Source organism: Talpa europaea, assembly GCF_964194135.1.
Source record: "Talpa europaea genome assembly, chromosome: 5".
NCBI lineage: Eukaryota > Metazoa > Chordata > Mammalia > Eulipotyphla > Talpidae > Talpa > Talpa europaea.
Genome location: NC_140071.1, coordinates 37,303,605 through 37,330,308, shown reverse-complemented (window position 1 = coordinate 37,330,308; position 26,704 = coordinate 37,303,605). Strand labels below are relative to the sequence as shown.

The following is a 26,704-nucleotide window of genomic DNA, read 5'->3' as shown; positions in this document are numbered from 1 at the left end:
TTTACACTTGGGAGATGGAACTTTTGTGTTGGGAAATGTCACTGAATATTTTTTATCACAAAATGGAGTGAAGTTAGACTCAGCTCTGAAGCCATAAATTAAGCTGTAATTTTCTAATTTCTCCTGCTTCTTGCTACTTCCTGACCTCTCTGTTTCTTCTGGGCGCTATAGGCTTTATTGCCAGTTGCAGTTTTGTCCTTGAAACATTATGTTCAAGTAAATGACTCGGAGCCTTTGGGAGCTCTTGCACTAAGCTTTCTTCAGCTAAATCAATAACAACCTGTGTTCACCTGTGAAATCTACTCACTTCTTCATCACAAACATATCTTCATAGCACTTGTGAGTGCTCTGTTTTGCATGTGAAGTTCTGATTGTGCTGACAGATGTTTTAAAACATATGTGATCAGACAGCTTCATAAGTGGCTACACATGTCTGGTTACTTAACAGTGCAAGTCGTTCCAGCTTAAATTGGCTTTCACTGCAGCTCATTTTTTCCCTTTGAATCATACTTAGCACAGGTTTTTATGATCTGATTCTTATTTTTGTTGTTAGATTAGAGTCTGTTAGGAATTTTCTTAACTAGAAACAATAGCCATATACCTACATACAGAAAATTCTAAAATGTTGTCAGTGAGTGGGATATTTGGGAGAATCTTATAATCAGAGGGTGGGGTGGCTCCCTTTTGGGCCAGTCAAATAAGGGAATCTCCTTTCTAGGCTTTTAGAAATCTGAAGTCAAATGAATGAGAGAGATCATTCACATTTTAATTGCTTTTCAGAGTTTAAACAAAATTCCTTATGTAAAGTCCCTAGAATGGTGTCTAAAACATTACTACAGGATCAGTAGATACTGTTCCTTGTAGGAAAACAATAGGAGTCACTCTAATGTAAGGAAAGTCTTCTAGTTGCTGAACTAGATCAGGGAAGATGCAAAAACATTTTTCCTATTTGTGCAAAGAGAAGGGACTGTTTCATATTAGTTTGTGGGGTAGTTTGTAGAATAGCTGTATCTAACTAGCTCTTCTCTATTCTCATTTAGCATGCAATTATTTTGTTGGCAGAAATAGTATTTAAGATTGTTTAATCTAAAATTCTTCCATTAAAAAGAGCAATGTTTAATGTAGAGGTTCAACTTTTTCATGGAACTTAGAATTTATCAAGAAGACATGTTTTTATTCAATTTGGGGTTCATTTTATTAAAATACATATTCTCATTTGAGGTTTATTTCTCCCTTCAATAACAAGGTTTGTATTGTTTCCTCTATAATACAAAAGTGCTCGTGTTTATATGTTACCAAATAGTAATAACATAGGGCCTGACCTAGTCAGTTAATTCTTTTCATGCCTAAATAACCCCATATACCGCTTGAATATGCCCCATCAGGAATATAGTAAATAAATAGTACTCTGATTATTTAAAAAACATTTCCCTCAAGCATCGAACTTAATGTTAAAACTCCAGTATTCTTGTATCTCAACTAGAAAAACCTCTCACAAAGAATGTTAATAGAAGCACTGTTCTGTTGTAGCATTTCAAACTTTTTAAAAGAAGTATGAATTTCTAATTCCCCTAACCCCATGACAAGTCTATCTAATATTCATTATCTCATACTTGGACTCTTCCAGTATTTTCCTGATTGGTCACTAGTTCTAGTCATTTTCCTCTCCTTTTCATTTTCCCAGATGTCTATATTTCAAAAATTTTTCAAAATGGATCCCCTCACTCTCCAGCATTAAGCCATTCAAGATCTCTTTTGTTCTCCAAAGAAAAGTCCACCCTCTTTAGTCTGTAATACAATATGACTTGTATTATAGATAGGTCATCTTTTCATCCCCAAGTCAGTTACTTTTTATCTTGCATTTTGACCATGCCAATAAATTTACTCTTTCCTAAAATTGACTAGTACTATCATCTTTGTTCATCCAAGGACCATCTACTTTGAACTCCTCATCCTAAGTAGATGAAAACCCATGTGCTTGGCAAGTGACATAAGAAAATGTGGATGAGACAGAGGAGAAGAGGGGCCTCTCATTTTCTCATAATCCTCGTTAGCTTCTCAAAGCTGTCCAAAATATATCTATATTCTAAGTTAAAATAGTGTGCTGGATAACACAAATTAGTTCCCCTAGTCCCTATTTCCATCAAGATAACTGCTCACTCTTGGACCTCCCTGGTGGTGCAAGGGGTTAAGACACAGCCTATGAAGCTATCTTCAGCCACAGCAGCACGAGTTCGATCCCCAGCCAGGGAGCTACCCACGTGGTGCAGCAGACCTCTCCTGACTTGCCTGCTGTTCCCCTCAGCAGTGTATTTCAGTCAACCTGCCTGTTCTGTTCCCCACTTTGTCTCTGGTGAATCTTCTCATCCCTCACACCTCTGGCCTGTACCCCAGCTCTTGTATGCATAAATCAAGAAATCTTTTTAAAAAAAAAAAAAGATAACTGCTCACTCATAGAAATTGTGAAGCTCCCAATATGCTGCTTCTTCTGTGAGGCTTTCTAGATTACCTTTTTCCAGAACCACACCAAATAAGAATTTCTCATCCCTTTATCCCTTTACTCATCCCTTTACTATGCCTTTAAATCATGTTGTGCCTGCAGCCTTCATAACACTTATCTTACAATGAAATGGTAACTTCGTGTGTGTGGCTGATTTCCTTAACTATAAATTCCTTAAGGCAAGAAACATTTATTATTCCTCCCTGTATCACCATGGCCTTGCAGTATGTTTTGTGAATTGCAGGAGCATAATTAATATTTCTTGAATAAATTAATGTAACTATTGATGCACCAAAACACAATAACCAAGCTAAATATAACAGTAAGAACAGTCTGTTACAGCAACAAAAGTAGAAATTAAAGAATTGTATTGATCTGTTTGCAGATGTTCCTTTGAAATTTATTATCATTAGGACTTGATTTCTATGATTCCGCAAATTATGTGTTCAGCTTTGTCGTTTCATTGGTTCTTTTATATTTTATTTACAACCAGATATATATAACTCTTATCCACTTCCATATGTTTTGTTCTAGAACAAAATTTCTATCTTTTCTAACATGGAGCATTTGATACTCTGAAACTTTCTGCTAAAATTTCACTGGCCTGAAAAATACACAGTCAAACAAAAACATTGATCCAAAAGAACACCTGTACCCCTATGTTTACTGCAGCACTATTTATAATAGGCAAAACCTGGAAACAACCCAAATGCCCCAAAAATAGATGATTGGATCAAGAAAATGTGGCATTTATACACAATGGAATATTATTCAGCAATCAAAAAAGATAAATTCATGCCATTCACAGCAAGGTGGATGGAGCTAGAAGGAATTATGCTCTGTGAAATAAGCCAAAAGGGAAAAGAAAAATATCAGATAGCAGGAATATGGGGAGCCAAATAAAACATCAGTGTAAGGAAATAACAACAGTACAAAACACAACAAAGCAAAAACAATTATAAATCAGAGACATACCGTAGGGGAGGAGGTGGGAGAGGGATCAGAGGGAGGGAGGGAGGAGCACAGGGACTGAGGTGATGGTGGACAGGTGCATTGGTGAAGGAAATTCTATGGGGACTACACCTGAGAGGATGGGGGGGGAAGCAAATATTGTTTAAAAATGAACAATGATGGGGCCTCCCCTGGTGGTGCAGCGGTTGAGCGCTGGGCTGCGAAGCTGCCTGCAGCCTCTGCAGCGCCGATTCAATCCCTAGCAACCGGTCAGGGTCCCACATGGTGCACAGACCTCTCCTGCCACATTCGCTGCTCCCCTCAGCAGTGTACTTCATCAGTCTGCCTGTTCTGTTCCCTGCTCTGGCTCTGGTGAATTCTCTCACCCTCCCGCACTTCTGACTGTACCCAGTGCTTGTATAAATAAATAATCTTTAAAAAAAATAAAAATGAATAATGATGTAAAAATAAAAAATTAATTATTTTTTAAAAATTACACAGTCAAGATGGCACTATAAATTCATGTTCTACCCATATTTCTTGCCCCATATACATTTCAATCAAAGACAAGATAAAACGAGAGAACACCAAAAAGTAAACAAACATCTGTGTAGATCAAAAGTAGAATAGGAGCACAAAGTGGCAGCTGGACCAAAGCCATGGAAGTTGTATTTTCTGGATCCCTGTCTTAATCCCTGTGGTGGTGAATTGGGAATTAAAACATACTACCAGAGGCAAGGAAACTGGAACAACAGCACCAGCATGAAAGAAGTCTGAGAAACAGCTGCTATGGTAGCTTGTGATTTGACTTACAGGAATCTCAGGGTCCATGGGGAAAACAGAAAAAGCATTTCATTAAGTACCTGAGCCAAGCTTTCTGGAGTTCACAGACTGTATCTGACATATCCATATGTCACCATGGGGACAGGTGACCCAAACATCAACTATTCTTTTTTTGGGAGGTCATCAGAGGACTGAGTGAAGGCAATCACAAAACCATTAGACAGGAAAAGATAGCCAGAGGGACACATAGAAAAACAGATGCAAAGAAACAAATGCTTTCAACTCAAAATAATAGTTTCAAATACAGGAAGAAGAGTAACCAAGATAGCCCTTAAAATCAACAAGGAAAAGATTAATCCAGAAAAAGAATTTAAATAAAATAAACTAAAAATAACTGAATACATTAGGATCCTTAAAGATATAAAGTTATAGTTATAAACTATGACCCTTCAGGCTACTCACCTCTTTATTTCTCCCATTTAAATCTGTTTTCTTCATAGCTTTGTCAAGAGATAATTTTAAACATCTCACTTGTTTAAATTGTACAGTTTAATGGTTGTTAGCCTTTTTCTTTTTTTTTCCTTTTTTTTAAAGTAAGTTTATTGTTTTTTTAAGATTTATTTATGCATACAAGAGCTGGGGTACGGGCCAGAGATGCAGGGGGGTGAGAGGATTGACCAGAGACAGAGTGGGGAACAGAACAGGCAGAGCTACTGAAATACACTGCTAAGGGGAGCAAAGGGCGAGATAAGAGAGGTCTGCTGCACCATGTCGATTCCTCCCTGGCCTGCTGGGGATTGAACTCCTACTGCAGTGGCTGGCAAAACTTAATAGCACTGTGCCACCAGGGAGGCCCCCCCTTCACACTCTTTATTTTAAAAGACTCATTCCTGATATCCCTTAATTTCAGAGTTCAAATAAACTCAAAATCCAGATGAAAGAAGGCACAGAAAGAGCTACTAATAAATAAAATATATGCAGTAATGTAGTCTCCCAAAGATGGCCATTGTCAGTTTCTTTCCATTCTGAATATGGTCTGGGACAGAGATGACAGTTTGGCTTCTCTGACCCTTTTGCTGCCTACAAACGGCGCTGCTATGAGCCACAGTTTCAAAGATCAGTGGTTTCTAATGAGATACGCTGGCCTCCTCTTACAATGGTGGGGTACAAAAAGAATGAGTCAGTTCCCTGAATTTAATTTCAATGTCTCAAGCAGGATTTTAAACAAAGTTTATAAATTTAGGGTTTGGTTTTGATCTTTGGCAATGATAAGCTTGTCTCTCCTTTTAGGCTCATTAGAATTTACTGACTTCATTCTGATTCATCTGCCGGTTCTTATGTGAGGAATGATTCATGGATCAGAGAAGAAAATTTATTTGAATAAAAAGAGGAAGCATAAGCGATTACAAATCCCTTTTTTATAAATTTCCATACATACATTTCAATGTGATATATAAAAATATACAGGTGATTTGATCTAAATAACCATGTATAACAAAGGTCTAAGGTATTTGGAATCTTCTAGTACTGTCATGACCATTTCTCTATTCAGGAGCTTATTTGGGGATGAATTATTCAATTTGTTCCAACCCCCCATTTCTTCACATGCAGATTGAAGAAAAAATTAATAGTAATCAAAATTCCATTGCTATCTTAAAAATCATAGAAAATTTGTTATAATAGGTATTAGAAAGTATCATTCCTTATAGATCCAAAATTTAAGGGCAATTTTTAGCACTGACATTTAAAAAAAAAAACTTCAGAGAGCCTTCAATGAAACTAAAATCCATATGAAAAGGACAGCACTCCTGGAAAATGCAACACACTATACATTGTCTTCTCCAAAGATGGCTGCCTCCATTATTTCCCTCCCTTTATTTGTATGCTACTCCTCATATAAAACAATAGAGTCTGGTTTCCCTCCCTTTAAAATATGGACTGATTTTGGACTTGTTTGGGTCAATATACAATATAATGCATATATAACATAATATGACAAAATGGGTATAACCTTCAAGAGGACTAGCAGGTAGTCTCCTTTCTCTTGGAAGCTAGACACCATGTAAAAAGGCCAATTAACCTGAAAATACCATATGACCCAAGGTAATCATGTGGAGTGGCCATGGGGTTAGACTCATGTGTCCAGTTATTTCAAGCATCCCCGTTCTAACTCCAGACATATGAGAGAAGTACCTTTCTTACAGTTACTAACCCAACTGGATACCACACAGAGAGAACAGTAAACTGCCAGCCTAGATTGTAGAATTGTGATAAATAATAAAACACAAAGTGTTGTAGTTTATTATGTAGCAACCAGTACCTAAAATTCCCTGGTTCTATTATCCGTGTTATTCTCAGATTAAAACTGTGTTATTGTTTTTAATTGTATTGCTTTTGAAAACAAGATTTATAAATAAAAAAAGGAAAATTACCATGATTTCCGGCCCGCCCCCCGCCCTCAATGCAAAATTGAGACTTCCACTAAAGCAAAGAGTAGTCTTACCTACTAACAGTGTGTGCTTAAATAGGTTACAGAGTGACCAATCTAACAGGTTTCACATGTCCTTGGCAGTAAGCTGCTTGTTTGCAGTCATCCCCAGTTTCATTGCTAAAAAGAAAACAGGAAAACAATGTCTAGGTACCTAACAAAAACCTCAGATCTTCACACTAGACTATGAATAATCTCTTCCTCTTGAGTTTAAAACAATTTTGTGAACACAATTTCAGTCTTTCCACATTTTGCCAGTAGTGGGAGGAAAGATCAAAAATACTGAAATATTATATATACTTGCCCTCTGTTAAGACTGATATCTATGACCTCAATCTTAAAAGATTCGAATTGGAAATTTTTTTTTAGATTTAATTTTTTTTATTTATACTATAGCTGGGGTATAGGCCAGAGGCGCAGGAGGATGAGAGGATTCACCAGAGACAGAGTGGGGAGCAGAACAGGCAGACAGACCGAAAGCACTGCTGAGGGGAGCAGTGGCGCGACAGGAAAGGTCTGCCGCGCTATGTGGGACTCTCCCTGGCTAGCCAGGAATCGAACCTGCGCTGCAGAGGCTGCCTGCGGACAGCTTCACAGGACTGGGATTTGGTTTCATTCACTAAAAGCTTCTAGAATGATAACACTGGGAGTTTTCCCAGATAAAAAGCAAAAAAGAAATCATAGATTTGAGAGAAAAGTTCCTGCTTGAACTCTTGATTTCCACATGTAACCAAAGAAGAAAAGAGACTGATAATTTGTGGCAGTTTGGGGTATTTCTAGACCTCAAATTTCCTGAATTACTTTACATCAGTGAAGTTTCAGTTGAATACTGATGGAGACAAAGATAGTTCTCCATTGAGATTATTTCAGTACTAAACTAAATTGTATTTTCTAGGTGGACAGAGGGCATACAGCATGGTTATATAGGGTTGGGAGAAAGAATAAAGGAATTAGTTCTCTTGTTTCTTGTTAGAAGGGCACTAATCCCATTCTGAGGGCGCCACATTCATTATTTATTCTGGAAAAAGTACCAATGAAGCATTAATTTCTACTTACTTGAAAACTACATAAAGCAGTTGTTCATGATTAACTGCTTTGATCTGAGAGCACGTTCAGTTTTTTGAAATGGATGACCTTCAACTCTTGGCTGATTGAAAATATGACTTCTGGTTTTTTAAATGTGACTCTCTAACATTTGTATTTAAGCCATTACCAAAGAATATACATAAAACTCAACCAGAAAAATCAGATTTTTTGAAGGCAGTTTTATCTTGGAATTATTTATTGCCATTCTATTTATTTAGAGATATTTCCAGTTTATGACTCAGTGCCTACACAGTTATTTTAAATATAAATATATAGTCCAAAATAATAGTTTGTGTTATCACAACTTAGTCAATGGACACAATATTAATCATAGGAAATAGAGGAAAATAGGATTTTTTTCCTTTTATTAATTGTTTAAATTTTTTTACACTGTTCATATGTTTACAGTATTTGATTTCTCGCCTCAGGTGTAGTCCCCACAAATATCCCACCACATCACCTATGAACCATCACTATGGTCCCTTGTGCTATTCCCACCCTGTTTTGATCCCTTTTCTTACCCCTCCCCTACTTTAAGCCTCAGATCTATAGTTGCCTACAAGTTTTGTCTTTTTATTTTTTGACCCTATATTCGGTTTCCCTATAGTAGTCCTATAAGTGATATCATGTGATGTTTTTCTTTTTTTCCTTCTTATTTATTTTACTGAGCATAATCCCTTCCAGTTCCATCCATGTTGCTGTGAATGGCAAGAGTTGATCTTTTTTGATTGCTGAATAGTATTCCATTGTGTATATATACCACATCTTCTTGATCCAGCCATCTGTTCTGGGGCATTTAGGTTGTTTCCGTATGTTAGCTATTGTAAATAGTGATGCAATGAACACAGAAGTGCAGGTTTCCTTTTGAATTAGGGTTTTGGGTAAATTCCTGGGAGTGGAATGACTGGGTCAAATAGTAGATCCAGAAAATAGGATTTTAGGACTAAGAGAATAAGAAATGGGGATAGGCAATCTGGGGAATTAGCAACTGCGTCATAATTCTTTTAAAATGTATAGTTAGTACAATGCCTATGGTCATAATGTCATACCAAAGAGTTTACATATAAAACTCAGTAGGGTAGAGAGTAAAATGATACTGTATAATGAGTTGTTCCCTTTCAGAAGAAAAGTATACCATGTCAAAGGTGGAGTTTGAATTTCACTGGGCCAGAAGGTAGTTGGAAATTTGTCCTGCATCCATTCACAAAATTTTCAGCGACTCATCATCACTGAAATTTTCTGCTTCATAAATCTCTTTCCTACAACTAGTCGCAAGAGACCACTCCTTACAATTAATAGGACATGAAAATGTTTTTGTTCATTCCTATTCTTCAATGTCACTAACTCCATTCTTAACAATTTTTCCAATTTTTAAATATGTGCTTTTTGTTTAACCGCTCTTTGCTCCATTCATTTTGTTGTGGTTATCATTTCTCAGCAAAGCCATCCTTTCTGGGTCAACATTTTCCTCCACATCTCTCTCTAAACCTCTTTGTCCTCCTGTCCCAGCTTTTTAATTGTATTTGTTCTTCACTTTCATTGTGACCTCCCTTCCCTCTTCCCTGTGATCAAACAATACAAGAATATTCCCAATGGCTCCCTCCTTTGCTTTCTTCACCACCTTGCTAAAGCATTTTGGCCAATTACCAGTCCAGTCTATGACACCTGCGCAATGAGCGCCTATGCGCGCGCCCGTGCGCTCACGCACTCTGTCTCTCTCTCTCAGTCCTAGTCTGTGATGGACACTAATTATTCTAAATAACCTAATTATTCTAAGTAACCTTCACTGTACCATCTTTTCTTCTCAGAAATCTTTTGGATTATCTTTAATTGATTCTCAAGAAATCTTTGGAACATTCTACTGCCTTTTAGTCTTGTGCTTAATATATCACCACTTTTTCTACAAGGTATGAAAATAACATGATGTTATCTCACTCAGAGCTCCTTATTATTATCTAATAGTTTCTCTTGTTGTTTCCCTTTTTGCCACTTTTCCTCATGTCTCAGGTAAGGAATCCCTAGTTCTATCCTTCATCTATTTTTACATCTTTTGTAGTTTGTCCCTTTAGATTTTCTGCTGTTGCCTTACATGTTAAATACTTCTGTCTCCTCTGGGTCTTCCCTCTCCATCTTAAAAAATGCATCACTTTTTTTCACCTTAAAGAGCTAACTCATCATAATGTTGCTTTCTTATCAAGTTTCTGCCTGTCCTCTTACCTTCACCAATAACCTTTTGAAATTAGTTCCCACAGCTGCCTATTTCCTTCACTAATTCCTGCTAAGCCTTGAGCGTACCTTGTTTTACTCTCAATCATTACCCATAGCCTTGAGCATCAGATCTACTGACCTTTCTTCACATGCCCTTATCCTTAAACTCTTCTGCATTAATCAGTCCTTTCTTGCATAAATCACCCTTTCTTAACACCCTATTTCCTTTTGTTTTCATGATACTCGCTTCTTTTTGACTTCACTGCTAAACTCCAGGCCTTGACTCATTCTTCTTGTGACTCTGAACTCTGGAGTATATTTTCCAGAGACTGCATTTATGTCTTTTTCATATCACATGGTAATTTTCAAATCTATGAACTTTTCACCCAACTTCTTCTCTATCCTCTTTTGGAGAATAATATCTTGTCCTAAAGAAATACAAAAATTGTCATCATCTTTGTTCCTCTGCCTGTCCCAATTGCTCTGATTTGTGTTATTTTTTCCTCCCAATTCCTTCTCTTCTTTTTTTTTTTAATTTTATTTATTTATTCATACAAGCACTGGGTGCAGTCAGAAGCGCGGGAGGGTGAGAGAATTCACCAGAGCTGGCGCGGGGAATAGAATAGGCAGACTGACAAAATACATGCTGAGAGGAGCAGCGGGTGCTGCAGGAGAGGTCTGTCACGCCATGTGGGACCCTTGCCTGCAGCAGGGTATCGAACCGGCGCTGCAGAGGCTGTGGGCAGCTTTGCAGCTCAGCGGTCAACCACTGCTCAGAGCTCAACCACTGCGCCACCAGGGGAGGCCCCATTCTCTTCTTCTTTTTAATCCTTTTCTTTTTTTCCTAACCTTTGAAGCCAGTGTCATTTCTTTTACTCAATAGTAATAGACTTTTAGGTCACTGAAAAACTAATTACCAGAATGACACTTTCAAAATTTATGATTTGATGAATCTTACTATAGACTTACTGAATTTGAATCATTATTGATGAAGTTCAAATGTCTATATATTTTTAAAGTTTCTCATTGTTTTCTGACTTAGGGGTCCTATCATTGATTCTATGTCTATAATTTTTTTTAAGATTTATTTTTATTTATTTATACAAGCATTGGTACAGTCAGAAGCGCGGGAGGGTGAGAGAATTCACCAGAACCAGAGCGGGGAGCAGAGCAGGCAGAAGGACCGAAGTACACTGCTGAGGGGAGCAGGGGCCGTAGGAGAGCATGCGGGACCCTCCTCTGGTGGCCGGGGAGCAGCTGGGGATCCAACGGGTGCTGCAGAGGCTGCAGGCAGCTTCGCAACCCAGCGCTCAACAGCTGCGCCACCGGGAAGGCCCTCTATAATATTTTTGTGTCTGTTCCTTTCTTTCTTTTGTGGAAGCTATTCCTCTGCCAACCCCAGACCTTCATCTCTCTGACCTCTGACCTCTGCCATAATTACCTACCTGGCATTTCTCTCTCCAGCATTCTTCCCACCAATCTATTTACTTTACTATGAGATTAAAGTCTGCTTTGATTGGGCCATACCTCTTCTCAAACATTTTAAATCACTATCTTCTATAAAATAATTCCATAAGGTTTACCGAGGCCCTCAAGACCCCTTCCTTACATAGTACTACAAACATTTTTCTCATTATATACCTTCATGGTTTATTAACTCCAGCCAAAAGGAACAGTTTACATGATGGATGCATTTGCTTTTTTGCTTCGTTTTATGTTATTCTCACTATCTTTGCCTTAATATTACGTGTTCAGTTATAGCTCATTTTCAAGGCCCAGCTGAAGTTCTTTCTCCCTCACACAGTCCCCCTGTTATCATTGACAGGAAATAGCTACTTCTTTTCCTTGATCTCTATTCTAGTACTTACCTTTACTTCTTATTACAGAGGGCAGGTATATGTATATATGCACATATATTTGAAAGATAATCAATATGTAACTCATCTTTTCATCAACCACATTTTATCTAATACATTTTTGACCCTTGCTAAGAAAAAGTGTTTCTCAACTAAAAAACAATAACCAAAGTTCATATAAAGCTGTTCTAAGTGTTCTATATTTCAACCATTAAATTCTCACTGAATCCACAAAACCTTATTTGGGATCCTGATATTTTTCTCATTTTACAGATGAGGAAATTCTGTCTTACAGAGTTAAGTAATTCACAATGGTAACGTGGCTAGCAAATGGACCTCAAGTAATCTAACTCCAGAGTCCATGCTCTTAACCACTCTATTATTCAACCTTTTTTATGACTAAATTCCATTCAGTTAACCTCAATGCATGTTTTTTTTTTTATTGTAATGGGCTGAGGCCCATTTTTAAAACAGATCTTTTTCTTGTAACTGAATTTGACAGAAGCAAATTGTAAAATATAAATAGCCTCCAGGAAAGGAAATGATGTGATTTATAATTAGGATGCATGAACTTCAAGAAAAAAGTAAAAATTGGTTTGTAGGAAAGACTAAAGGTATTGAAGAGCAATTGAAAGACTGATTGTACAGTCTCATGAAACAATATAAATTGGTGTGTTTGTAAATTAACAAGTAATTGAAATGAACAAGTTTGGATCCTTATACTGTTTAATTATACATTTTCCAAGAAGTGCAGTGGTCCCTGTCTTCCTCATTCCCCCTTCAGTGCCAGAGTATTTGCAAACAATCTATAAAGTTTGAAGTAAGAGTATGTTACTTCTATTTTAGCTCTTTTTTCTCAGGATTAATTTTGCTATTTGGGGGCTTTTGTAGTTCCAAATAAATCTATGATTTCTGGTTCTGTTTCTATAAAGAATGCCATTCGGAGTTTTCATAGGGATTGAGTGTTTATTGTGTTAAATCTGTGTAATGTTCTAGGTAATATACCCATTTTTAGCAATGCTAATTCTTCCAGTCCATGAGCCTGAAGCATGTTTTTATCTTTTGTGTCTTCTGTTTCTTTCAATAATGTTTCATATTTTTTACATCTTATTTTTCCCTCTTCTCCCACTAATCATCCATATTCATTAGTTAGTGCTCTGTAATACATCCCTCCACTTAGTCTATTCTCTTTCCACAGCTTTCTCCTGTGATCTAGCTGTCTGCTTGCTCATTCATTGGTCTTACAGACTAATGTCAAACCCATGAAAACAAGAGTTAAATAAAATTCTTTAAAAGAGCAGAATTTGTGCTGCAGTGGCTGCGGATAGCTTCATAGGGTATGTCTTAAACCCTTGCACCATGGTGCAGCAGACCTCTCCTGACTAGCCTGCTGCTCCCCTCAGCAGTGTATTTCAGTACATCTGCCTGTTCTATTCCCCACTCTGCCTCTGGTGAATCCTCTCACCCCCACAGCTCTGGCCTGTATCCCAGTTCTTGTATGCATAAATAAATACATCTTTAAAAAAATAAAAATAAAAAATAAAAGAGCAGAGCTAAAACAAGTAGAAACAGTTTTGAGCCTAGGGCAAAATAAGCTGTAGCATCTACTTATATATGCTACTAATGTCAGACACCTGTGAACAAGTCTAATGATTATAATTTGAATTCCACATGAAAGAGGAGGAAAAAAGTTGGAATTAAATTTTAACAAGTTTAAGGTTCACATATGATACAAATGCAGAAAGAAAATTTTTTTTTTTTTTTTTTTGATTTTTGTTTATATATGTGTGTTTTTTTCTTTATTTTTTTTTTTTTTTTTTATAAATTTTATTGTTATATTCCCCATACAATTGCAGCCCCCCATTCTGACCCCAATCCCTCCCCTCCCGCCCCCGCCCCCCTAAAAGTGTCTCTGGTTCATAGTTTTTTGTTGATCCTGATTTTCACTTTCTTACAGTTATTCATTTTCCTGGTCTCTTATTTAAGTTTTCTAGATTCCTGCTATGAGTGAGACCATCCGGTATTTTTCTTTTTCTTTTTGGCTTATTTCGCTGAGCATGATCCCTTCCAGCGCCATCCATGCTGCAGCAAATTGCATGTGTTTATCTTTTTTGAGTGCTGAGTAATATTCCATGGTATATATGTACCACATCTTCTTGATCCAGTCATCTATTTTTGGGCATTTGGGTTGTTTCCAAAGCTTAGCTATTGTAAACAGTGCTGCTATAAACATAGGGGTGCAGGTGCTCCTTGGAATTGATGTTTCTGTGTCCTTTGGGTAAATACCTAGGAGTGGAATTGCTGGGTCATATGGAAGCTCTATGTTTAGTAGGTCCAGAAATCTCCACACAGCTTTCCACAGTGGTTGGACCAGTTTGCACTCCCACCAACAGTGCAGAAGAGTTCCTTTTTCTCCACACCCTCGCCAACATTTGTTGTTGCTAGTTTTTTTAATATGTGCCATTCTCACTGGTGTAAGATGGTATCTCATGGTAGTTTTGATTTGCATTTCCCTGATGACAAGTGATGTTGAACATTTTTTCATATGCCTGTTGGCCATTTGCATTTCCTCTTCAGAGAAGTTTCTTTTAAGCTCTTCTGCCCATTTTTTGACTGGATTATTTTCTTTGTTGTTGTTGAGACTCATCAGCTCTTTGCAGATTTTTGTGATCAGTCCTTTATCATTAGTGTTGGGTGCAAAAATGTTCTCCCAGTTGGTGGGGTTTCTCTTTGTTTTTGTTATTGTCTCTTTTGCTGTGCAAAAGCTCTTTAATTTGATATAGTCCCAGCTGTTTATCTTTGCCTTCACTATCACAGCTTTGGGTGATGTGTCTGTAAAGATGTCTTTGATGTGCAAATCACGTAGTGTTTCGCCTATATTTCCTTCTATATATTTTATGGTTTCAGGTCTTATGTCTAGTTCTTTAATCCATTTTGAGTTGATTTTTGTGTATGGTGTGAGGTGGTGGTCAAGCTTCATTCTTTTGCATGTAGCGACCCAGTTTTCCCAGCACCATTTATTGAACAAACTTTCTTTGCTCCAATGCATAGTCTTTGCTCCTTTGTCAAAGATTAGTTGACCATAAACCTGTGGGTTTATTTCTGGATTTTCTATTCGATTCCATTGGTCTGTATGTCTGTTCTTGTTCCAATACCATGCGGTTTTGATGATTATGGCTTTGTAGTATAGTTTGAAGTCTGGGAGTCTGATGCCTCCATTCCCTTCTTTTTTTTTCAGGAGAGCTTTGGCTATTCGGGGTTTTTTGTGATTCCATATGAATTTCATCAATAATTGTTCTATTTCTTTGAAGAATGACATTGAAATTTTGATTGGAATAGCATTGAATCTGTATATTGCTTTTGGAAGGATGGCCATTTTAATAATGTTTATTCTTCCAATCCATGAGCAGGGGATGTCTCTCCATTTCTTTGTGTCTTCTTCTATTTCTTTTAACAGTGTTTTATAGTTTTCTTTGTATAGGTCCTTTACCTCTTTTGTTAGATTTATTCCCAAATATTTGATTTTTTTTGTTTCAATAACAAAAGGGATGGTCTTTTTGATTTCTTCTTCTTCAGATTTATTGTTTGTGTATAGGAAGGCTACTGACTTTTGCGTGTTGATTTTGTATCCTGCCACTTTACTGAACTGATTGATGAGTTGAATTAGCTTTTCTGTGGAGTTTTTGGGGTTCTCTATGTATAATATCATATCGTCTGCAAATAGTGATAGTTTGACTTCTTCTTTTCCTATTTGGATTCCTTGGATGTCTTTCTCTTGTCTTATTGCCCTGGCTAGGACTTCCAGTATTATATTGAAAAGCAATGGTGAGAGTGGACATCCTTGTCTTGTTCCAGATCTTAATGGAATTGCTTTCAGCTTTTCACCATTGAGAATGATACTGGCTGTTGGCTTGTCATAGATGGCCTTTATGATGTTGAGGTATGTTCCTTGTATCCCAAGAATTTCAAGGGCTTTTATCATGAATGGGTGTTGCACTTTGTCGAAAGCTTTCTCAGCATCTATTGATATTATCATATGGTTTTTATATTTCTTTTTGTTGATGTGTTGGATAACGTTGATTGATTTTCGGATGTTAAACCATCCTTGTGCCCCTGGAATGAATCCAACTTGGTCGTGGTGAATTATCTTATGGATACATTGTTGGATTCTGATAGCTAAAATTTTATTGAGGATTTTTGCATCAGTGTTCATTAGGGAGATTGGCCTGTAGTTTTCCTTTTTTGTGTTGTCCTTGTTCGGTTTTGGTATTAGTGTAATGTTGGCTTCATAGAACGTGTTTGGTATTGTCCCTTCCTTCTCAATTTTTTGGAAGAGTTTGTGAAGGATAGGCACTAATTCGTCTCTGAATGTTTGGTAGAATTCATTTGTAAATCCATCAGGTCCTGGGCTTTTGTTTTTGGGGAGGTTTTTGATTACCATTTCAATTTCGCTAATTGTAATTGGTCTGTTTAGGTGTTCTATTTCTTCTTTATCTAGCTTTGGGTGATTGTAGAGTTGTAGGAATTTGTCCATCTCCTCTAGATTGTTAAACTTGTTTCCATATAACTGTTCATAGTAGTTACTGATTATTCTTTTGATTTCTGCTGTGTCCGTTGTGATTTCTCCTCTTTCATTGATGATCCTGTTTATTTGTGCTTGCAGAAAGAAAATTTTAATGTATCTTTGTGTACAAATTATTTTGATCAAATAGTTTGAATCACTAATGTAGCAATATTGTCAAAGTAGATGTCAGTATTTTTTTGGACTGCCTCCTCCTTAGATCATACACAGGCCATTCAATCTGTGGATTGCCTTTCTTTCTTCATATAATGGTTTCTATTTCTTTTCCTTGTAAAGGCTTAGTCTGAATTCCTTAGTAAGAATAAGCAATATTACTTCACATCCACATACATAAAACTCCCTGCCACACCTATGGGTTTGTGCTATTGGTTAAATGATAATGGTAAACTTTTATGTAACCGATATCAGACAGCTTTATAGTTGCTATTGTAGATTCCCGAAAACAGCATTATATTTACAGATATAGTTACTTAACAACAGAGAGTAAGTAATATTCCCATAACCTTTGGGAAATATAGCATTATCTTTTAAGATCAGACATGCCCTTATAATCTGATAGCTGTTGGGAAAAGAAATGCAATTAATCAGATTGACAGAGGAACCAAAAGATTTAACTTAAGCAGACTGTCTAAAATAGCGACATTACAAAGGAAGTCAAAATAAAATAAAAATTTTTAACTGTTTTACAGTTTTATAAATGATGGCTTGAAAACAAAATTTAAGAATGGAAATAAGCATTCAGGTCAGCTGGCATTTATCCGGATTGAGAGTTTACCATAAAACAGTTCTGGGAACTGACATATTCAACATAGTATAAAAATATTTTCTTACACAAATTATCTTCAGTGTTAATTTTTCTGAGACATCGAGTTAGATTGATTCAAGATTTCAGTGTTGAATTTGAGTCTATTAAATCTTAATGACTGCTTTGTAATGACCTATCAAACTATCCATAAAATTTAACATGCTATTCATGCCAAATACATAGTACTTTAATTTCCATAAATTATGAAACTGACTAGTAAGATTCAAAATATAGACATAGGTAGGATGAAAGATGCATTGTAGGTTTTCATTGTATCATAAAAGCAAAATGTGTTGGAAATTGTTGTTAGGTGCCTGAGCATGCCTGAAGATGAGTGTTTTAAACTCCTTTAACAGCTTACTGGTAATATAGTTCAAAAACTAGGTTAAACCAGTCTTCAGTTGTTAGTTGGCTGACTTCATGTCTGTTAGAATTCTGATCTTCTAAAACTTTTTCTCACTCTATTGTCATTCTATGAAACACTAACAAAGTATGCGGAAAGTTACTATGCTGGCTGTGAAGCCAAATGATAATTCTCTTTCCCATAGTTCCAAGACATTTCTCCTCACTAGGAAAAAAAAAAACACATTTAATCTTTTCCTTAAGAATCATAGACCCATTTGACTCCCTTGGTAGAATATTATCTGGCAACTTTGAAGTACATGGTTCACATGGAATTCCTCTAATAACAGTTCTTGCTCTGTCCATGTGGGTATGTCTCATCTAACTTGATTATTCTCCTTAGATTCAAAATTATAGCCTGCAAATTGAAAATTATATATAGCTTTTGCAAGTCGCAACCATAATTCTAGGCTTGTACCATTTTTTTTCAATACCAATAAATCACACTCAATGTAGACCTGACAGTGGACTGTCCTTTAGCATCTAGGAGAGCCCTAAGTTGGCCGTTGACAAAATGCTGCTATTTAGATTCTCAGCAGACTTTGAGACTCCCGTAAGAATGTGTCCACATTCTTCCTTTTTACCCCTGGAAAGCATACTCTAGGCCAGTATTAATTCTCTGAATCTGCCTGCAGATTAACTACCTCGGGAGTACAAATTCCTCTAAGTTAGGTTTGCCTTCTTCACATATCAGTAAGGATCAGGGTAAATCTGTGTCAGAGAGTGGCAGGTATAAGCCTTCTACAATGGTTGTGTTTTCTGCTCCTACCTTATATATATCATGTAAGCTACCTAAACTACCTTCTAGAAGAGAGGTTTTCAAATTGTGGGTCATAGCACTTTGATGACTCTTAATGCCCCCATTTTTGAGTTGATGGGATGGGATGGGATAAAACTAGAATAGAATAAATAGAATGGAATAGAATAGAATAGAATAGAATAGAATAGAATAGAATAGAATAGAATAGAATAGAATAGAATAGAATAGAATAGCTCAAAAGGAGAATGGAGGGCATAGAGGACACTGAACAGTTCATTTTCAATAGGTTGGTTGGGAAGTTTTCAGTGTCAGTTTGCACGTGATAGAGCTTATCGTCTGCACACTGAAAGCAACCTCTCTCCAAGTGTGATCTTTGAATTATGTAAGGATAAACAGAACTGTTCTAAGGCCTCATAAATAAGTTTGGGAAGACCAGGTACAAAAAAAAAGTTTCTTTTTTACATTTTATTTTGGCAATTCAGCTTTGGAGGAGGGGGCCATCTGTGTCCATGTCTTATTTTCCTAATTTGACTCAAGTCCAGATGGGGAGAAGGAGACCCCCAACTGAGGCTTATTGAGCCTTTGCTTTGTACCAAGTTTTGCTGCTTTATGTGTGCTTCTGCTCCCACTTAGTGCAGTTGTTGAGAGAAAATGAAGCATGGGGTAAACCTATGTGGATAGTGATACCAGTACTCAGATGGAAGAGAAAGTTTGAGAGAGGGGATACTATGCTTATCTTTGCATGAACAGAGTTTGAGATGCTTTGAGAATCTCCTGGCTTAAACTAGGCACTCAGGAGTCAGAGATGCATATTGGGAGTTTGTCTATAAAGTGATCATTGAAAGAAGAGATAGAGCTTTAATAAAAACTACTAAAGTAAAGAACCTGGCACAAAATGAAGAGTAAGGATGTACAAAGACAGGCCTTAGGCCACAGACATTTGCAACTGAATCTGGAGATAAGAGCCACAGGACTTAGAGTGGGTTTGCCTTTATCCAAATGGGTTTTTAAGAACTTTTTTGGATATGTGTCCAAGTACTGAAGCAAAACAGAATTTAGTCAGAACCAAGTATAGGACTAGTGCTCAAAGGAAAGGAATGCAAGCCCCCCAAATGAGGAATAGAGTTTCCTTGAAAAATTTGCAAGTCCAATCCATAAGTTTGTTGTTATCTTTTCCACACACTATCCTAATGCTGACTTGACAGTTCTATGAAACATGTGCCTGTTGTTCTCTATGGCTTTAGGTTTATTTGCTAAAAACACTGGTGGTGATTATGTATTATGGGATTTGCATTAATTATTGTATAAAACAATTCTAGAAGAAAATATTTTCTCACCAAGAAATGGGTGAGATCAGTGAAACTTCTTTGTCTCTAAATATCTATTAATTTCAGAATAAAGATCCATATTTAAGAAATAAGCCCTCTCAATATTTCAGTTAATTGCTTTTTTTTTCTACTTTAAATAATGCATGCCTATTTTTGGAAATGAGCCCATAAAGATATTCAGTCCACATTATTTCACAGTTGTGTTCCTTATTTTACATTGATGAGTTTGTTTTACTAGCACATTCAAATTGTTAGAATCAGAAGGTCAGTGAGGTAAAATTAAAACAAGTACTTTAGAAGATTGTAAACACAGAATAAATTTCAGCTTCATGTAAATGAGGTGTGATTTCCATAATGAAGCCATTATTGTTGTCACTAGTGCATAGCAACAAGGCCAAAGCTGCAGTTACAAAGAAAAGAGAGACTACAGCACTGTATTTTCTATCAATGACAATTAAATTCATTGAAATGATATTTCTCACTACAGAATAAAGAGATACTGTGTATTCTCAATGAATCACTAATTTCTGTACATAGATTTTCTTCATGGTAGTCATCCTGAATGACAGTTTAGGTTGCTGGGTGGGTTTTTGTTCTTTCTGCTGGCAACTCCTTTCACTAAGACCTTTTCATAGTATGTTTTTCACATTGGTGGCTCCTTGCCAGTTAAGTATTTAAATTAAATTAAGTGGTTTGAAGGGCCTCCCTGGTGGCACAAGGGGTTAAGACGCAATCTATGAAGCTATCTGCAGCCATTGCAGCATGAGTTCAATCCCCGGCCAGGGAAGTGACCCCCTTGGCGCAGCAGACCTCTCCTGACTCGCCTGCTGCTCCCCTCAGCAGTGTACTTTGGTCTGTCTGCCTGTTCTGTTCCCTACTCTGTCTCTGGTGAATCCCCTCACCCCCCACACCTCTGGCCTGTACCCCAGTTCTTATATGCATAAATAAATAAATCTTTAAAAAAAAAGTACTTTGAAGATTTATTTATTTTTTTTCTCTCTGTGCTGGAACTTCATCTTGACACACACTTGCCTTTTTTTTAGCATCTTTTTCTTAATTGTAGTAAAATCTATAGAACATAAAATTTACCATTTTAACCATTTTTAAGTGTGCAATTCACTGGCATTAAGCACATCCATAATGTTGTGCATCTGCTACCACTATCCATTCTAGAATTTTTTTTATCCCAAATAAACTGTATACTCATTAAACAGTAACTCCTACTCCCCTCTCCTTCCTGCCCATGTTCTACTTTTTGTTGCTATGATTTCTTCCTTACTTTGGGTATCTCGTATAAGTGAAATCATAAAATATTTGTCCTTTGTGTCTGACTAATTATACTTAGCATAGTATGTTCGAGTTCCATCCATATGAAACATATAGATAACATATGTCAGCATTTCACTCCTTTTTAAGGATAAGTAATATTTTATTTTGTCTATATGCCATATTTTGTTTATCCATTCATCTGTTGATGGACATTTGGGTTGTTTTCACATTTTGGCTACTGTGAGTGATGTTCAGGTACACTGTGAACATCCCTTGAACACTGGTGTGCAAGTCTCTGTTCATATCCCTACTTCCAATATTTTAATTCTATAATTAGAAGTGAAACTATAAAATTATATGGTAATTCTTTAACTTTTTGAGGTACCATCAAACTGTTTGTATAGTAGCTGTATCATTTTACATTCTCACCAGCAATGTGCAAGGATTCCAAATTCTCTATATTGTTGCCTGCCAACAATTATATTGTCTAGTTTTTTGACAATAGACATATTAGTGGGTATGAAGTAGTATGTCATTGTGGTTTTGATTTGCATTTTCTTGATGACTAATGATGGTGAACATACTTTCATGTGCCTGTTGGCCAGTTCTTTGGAGAAATACCTAGTCAAAGCCTTTGCCCATTTTTGAATTGGGTTATTTTGCTGTTGTTGAGTTGTAGGTGTTCCTTATGTATTCTGAATAGCATAGTCTTTCATATAGCCTCACCTTTATTCTTCAGACCCAATACTGTGTTGTTAGGGCTTCCTTTGAGAACATTGAAATGACTGTTTTCTGTGAACTAATTCTCCTCTAAATTTCTAACATTGCCATTTCAGTAAGCAGTTTCTGTTTCCTATACAAGCTCACCAAATATGAAATGTCAGCTTAGGAAATATGAAATCAAAATTAATTTCATTAAATGGAGTGTTAATTTTCAATTTGCCAAATGTAATTCATAGTATAACTATCAAAGAACAATTTGCCTCCCCACCTTTCATCACCATCACCCACCCCCAACATTCCTTCTCTCTTCAGTCCCTGTAACTGTAGGCTCCAAAGAGGGTCCCCAAAGAGTGGTGCCAGGTAGTTAAACATAGAGCCAATATAATAGAACTTTCAGGACCTCTTAATTAACATGGGCTCCTTCTAAGATGTTATACCTAGTTGCGCATTTTTAGAATTTTCACTTTTTAAATCAGCCTTTCCAAGTTTTATAAACTAAAGGCCCACAAAATCTGACTGTATTCTGACTTTGTTTCTTTCATTTAAAATTACAACTTAATTGTTTTTGCTTTGCTGAAAAATAGCCCGTGTCTGTTGTTCTGTATACCGAGTTATTTATGTCTGGCTTCATTCCTTGCAGAGTTTCCAATCTGGGGAGCCAGTCCCCAAAACATTAGTCATGGGTGTTCTGGTCAACTCAGGTATGCTCTCCTGGCTTCCCTGCCCAGCTTTGTCAGCATTGTTTGGCCCTGGGCCGGAGAGGAACCTGCGGGCCTCATTTTGCAAACTTGGCTCCTAATTGTTTATGCAAAATATCTGTGTCCTTTTGTACTTTGCACAGAGCCAAAAATAGAATTTTGTACTTACACTTATGCATGGAAGCAAAGAATGTAATTGCCAGACTCGATACCTCACCTTTGAGAAATTTCATTTGTGTAGTTTAAGCAGTTTCCTAAATATTGGGATATCTTGTCAGAAACAAAAATGAGCCTTCTTTTTTTTTTTTTTTTTTTTTTTGACTGGATGGAATGGCTTTATTAGAGAAGCCAAGGTTACAAAAACTTAAGAGTTGGCATTGGGGCCCTTCTTCTTGCCAAAGGTGGGCACAACATTGACAAAGCGCCGATTGTATTGCATCCGCCGCTTGGTCCGCCCAGTCTTCTTCTTCTTCTTCTCCTGTTTGGCCACTTTGGGAGTCTGACCTCTCATTTTCCCAGCACGGGCCAGAGAACCATGGACTTTACCTCCTAGCATGCGGCCCGTTACTTCCAGAGTGGTCAGGGCCTCTACCCCGCACTGGCCTAGGGTTGCCTCATCCTCAAGGGGAGTGCCTGCCAGGAGCACGACTTGGTCTTCCGGGGCGATGCCCTCCAGCGAGGCTACCTGAGCCTTGATCTGGGCGACCGTCTCCCGGCCGGTCACCTCGAGGGTGTGGAGCTCCTGGGCGCGGACAAAGAGCTGCATGTCGGCGACTGAGCGCGGTCACAGCTGCCGCTGCCGCGAAGATGGAGTCGGGAAAGAGAAAAATGAGCCTTCTGATCCTTTATTATTATCAAATTCTATGATTTTCATTAAACAAAAAACAGCTTCATAATCCTTGAGCCACCAGGGAGGCCCCCTAAACAAAATATTTTTATAAAAATTAGATAAATCTGAATATAGTATCTCCTGTCCTGCTGTAGGCATTTAATAACAAAGTAATTATTCATTCTGTATAATGTCTTATATATTATTCTTATTTTTCCCATACAGTTATTGTAATAAGTCAGACAATTTTATGTTTTTCTATGAAGGGTATATTTGAATAAGATAACGACACATAAGCAAAATAATACATATAAACAACAACATAAACAACAAACAAACAGTTTCCCTCTTTCCCACCCCCTTCCCTTTTTTTCCCCTTTCTCCTCTGGTTCTTTCCTTTACCATTGCTTCCCAAACAGTTCCATCCTAAAGCCACTAGTTGATACAGAGCATGGTGTGCATTCACCAAAAGGTGTCCAAGCTGCAAGAGGTGTCAGCCTGGAGTGATTGTAAAAGACCCTCTATGCATTCGATAGGATGAAAGCAGTGGAGAATGGTTATAGTCAAATAAGACAGTTGATCCAATAACTAAATATATTAAGGATAATGAGAAACAAATTTTTTGACAACAGAGAAGAGAGTTAGAAAACAGTGAAGGGAGAAATTTTAGAATTCCCCCTGTGGTGTTGAATTGGAATTGGAAATGTTGGTGTGAATGATGATTTTCACTATATAGAAATAGAGATGTAAATGTATGTTTGTGTGTACATATGCATATTTTCCAGCTCTTGTCTACTGAGAGAGCTTAGGGGCAGCAAGACACCAATAGCAATGAGCATACCTCGCTCCAAGTGTTTCCTAATGCTGTTCTCCTCTAAAAGAAATCAGAGCTGAGGTAGGCAAAGTGCAAGATGAGTTTGAAGTATCGAAAACAAATGTCCACAGAATGAGAAGTTACAACAAAAAGAACATAACAGAAGCCATCTTGAAAGAGCCCTCACTAATCTAACAGGACAATTTGACCATCAAAATAAATGTGACTAACAGATAATAGCCTACTAAATAAATAGAGAATCTATGAGACCATAATAAAAATAAATAAATTAATAGATCAAACATTTGATAAGGTAAAGATTACCTAATTTCAACATGTAAAATTCTTATTAACTACTTTATAGTGGAGAGTTCGTGCAGCTAATATATAAACATCATTTCTTTGATTTCTGCCAAAGTTTATAAACTAAATCATGAGAAAGTACCAAACTCAAATTTAAGAGCATACTACAAAGAAAATGACTGGTAATCTTCAAAAGCATCAGTTATGAAAACCAAGGACACACAAAGAAACTATTTGGGATTAAAAGATACTACAGAGATATGTCAACTGATCCTTCTGCTATGAAGGAAGTGATTGGAATAACTGGCAGATCTTGAATGGGATTAAGGTTTATTTTCTGATTTGAGGATTATATAAGGAGGGTGTCAGGTTGGCAATTTTCAAAGACTCAGGAAAAACTTTTTGATATTGTTAATGCAATTTTTCCAGAAGTTGAAGATTGTTTCAAAATGGAAAATTTCTAAATTGCTAAAATTGTATATAACTCTACAAATTCCCACAGCCTATATATGGATTTTAGATGTGTAATTGATAATGGCATGTATATGAACTTCAGGGAGTGTCATATGATCTTCCTGAGTTTTTCAATAACTTGAAAGCGTGTTTATCTGCAGATGCAAAGATCTGATTCACTTTCCAAATCTTCTTTGACTTGTTATTTAAATATTAAAATCCCCTCTTTAAGGTTTTTATTCTAAAATCTTACATTAATGACAAATGGAAAGGATAATAAAGTCCCTTCGCTCTGAAGGAATTTGTTCTGGAAACTATTGAAACAAATTATAAATAATGGGTAGAATAAGCTTACTGTTGACAGTGGAGAATCCAGCACTTCATCTTTGCTCTTAACCTTAACGATAAAGTTTGGTTTTAGCTATAAAGTCTTCTCAGTCAGAAATATATGAGTACATATTTATCTGTCACACACACACATTTTTATTCATTTCTGTTTTAAAATGTTGAGTCGTACTGTACTATTTTGGGAACACACTGCTGCCTACCATTCTCTGCTGGTGCATTCTTTTAAAATTTACACACCCACTCTTCTTTGAGATTGAAATGTGGTTGCAGCTCTGCAGTTATTCATAGCACTTCCTGAGCAGTCCAGCAGGTGGCAGTCTAGGAGAGGAACGTTCTCATTGCTTCCCCCACCGGGCTGCCTACCAGCAAAACAGAAAGAATGTGGATTCAGCAATGTGCCTTCCCTTTTCTGGCATAATAAGAATGGGATTTCCAAGGTTGTTTCTTTCAAAATGGGTACTTAGGCATAAACAGTATCACAAGAAAGAAACCAAAATTAATCCTGTATATATGTGTAACTGTGTAGGATTCTGAACTTCTGAACTTAAAAAAAATCTTTTTTTTTTTTTTTTTCTGTATGATTTCTAGAAGTCCCACTGGTTTTATATCTCTTTGCCCTGATTTCTTTGACGTGGCTCTGGGGAGGCCTGCACATGGCTTACAGACATTTCTGGATGTTGGTCCTCTTTGTCATTTTCAACAGTCTGCAGGTAAGTCTTACAGTTTGGCTACTGGTGGCACAGGTTTCCTAATGAACACCAGGCATGGAGTTTCAATGTAATGGAATAAAAAATTCCACACAGAGGTGAATTCATACACCCAATAATATCACACTGAGTTGTAAAATAAAATTCATTTTGACATCTAAGTAACTACATACACATATTTCTCTTTCAGCAGGATTGAGGTTTATAAACTTTGCGGATGACAGATAGGCCCTATGCACGTATTTATACAGTGGCTATGTCTAGAATTTAGAGCAATTCAGGAGTGAAATAGATAGCCGTGTTCAAGCAGTCCCCTCTTATGTCTGGTTCTTAGTGAAATCAGAGTGTTTTGGTTCACTGAAAAATGATTGATATCCTCCAAGTCTGGCAATGCCCAGCCTAATTGGGTTTTGTGAGTGTGCTTGGATGGCATAACTAGAAATTATACCACTCACTGTAGCAAAAATTGCAGCTGACTTTTTCAGTGCTTTCGTTAAATGGAAAAAAAAGTACACCCTAAAATTAACAAATGGGAGAATGAACTCATTTTTCTTGTTTTCCAAAATGAAAAGGCCTATCTTGGAGTAAAACAATCTCTTGAATTTACCAAAGGTGTCTCTGAACAGCCCTCAGCCTGCCCACCATTTTGTAAGGAACATGTGTCAAAAGCACACTAAGATTATAACATGCATCTGAAACATGACTCCCAGCATATTTAGATTTGCTTAAAAAAAAAAAATGAGGTTTGCTTTTTTAGAACAAATTCATTATAGCAAGGTGCCTAATCAAAACGTAATTAAATTTGGGAAGA

The 26,704-nt window shown here is 36.9% G+C and overlaps 2 protein-coding genes across 2 annotated transcripts in view; one reads left to right on the top strand and one right to left on the bottom strand.

Annotated features, from left to right (window-relative positions):
* Window positions 1-26,704, top strand: part of ADGRV1 (adhesion G protein-coupled receptor V1) — a gene marked incomplete at both ends in the record, with an annotated part of 443,017 nt that overhangs the window by 359,584 nt on the left and 56,729 nt on the right. The window contains one exon of the mRNA XM_084233539.1: window positions 25,775-25,896. Coding sequence (XP_084089665.1) covers window positions 25,775-25,896 — 122 coding nt within the window. The remainder of the gene's footprint in view (window positions 1-25,774; window positions 25,897-26,704) is intronic.
* Window positions 22,722-23,250, bottom strand: LOC311170999 (ubiquitin-like FUBI-ribosomal protein eS30 fusion protein). Its single transcript, XM_084233538.1, has one exon. It carries the CDS (start codon window positions 23,203-23,205, stop codon window positions 22,804-22,806), a length of 402 nt encoding a protein of 133 aa, XP_084089664.1. The 5' UTR covers window positions 23,206-23,250; the 3' UTR covers window positions 22,722-22,803.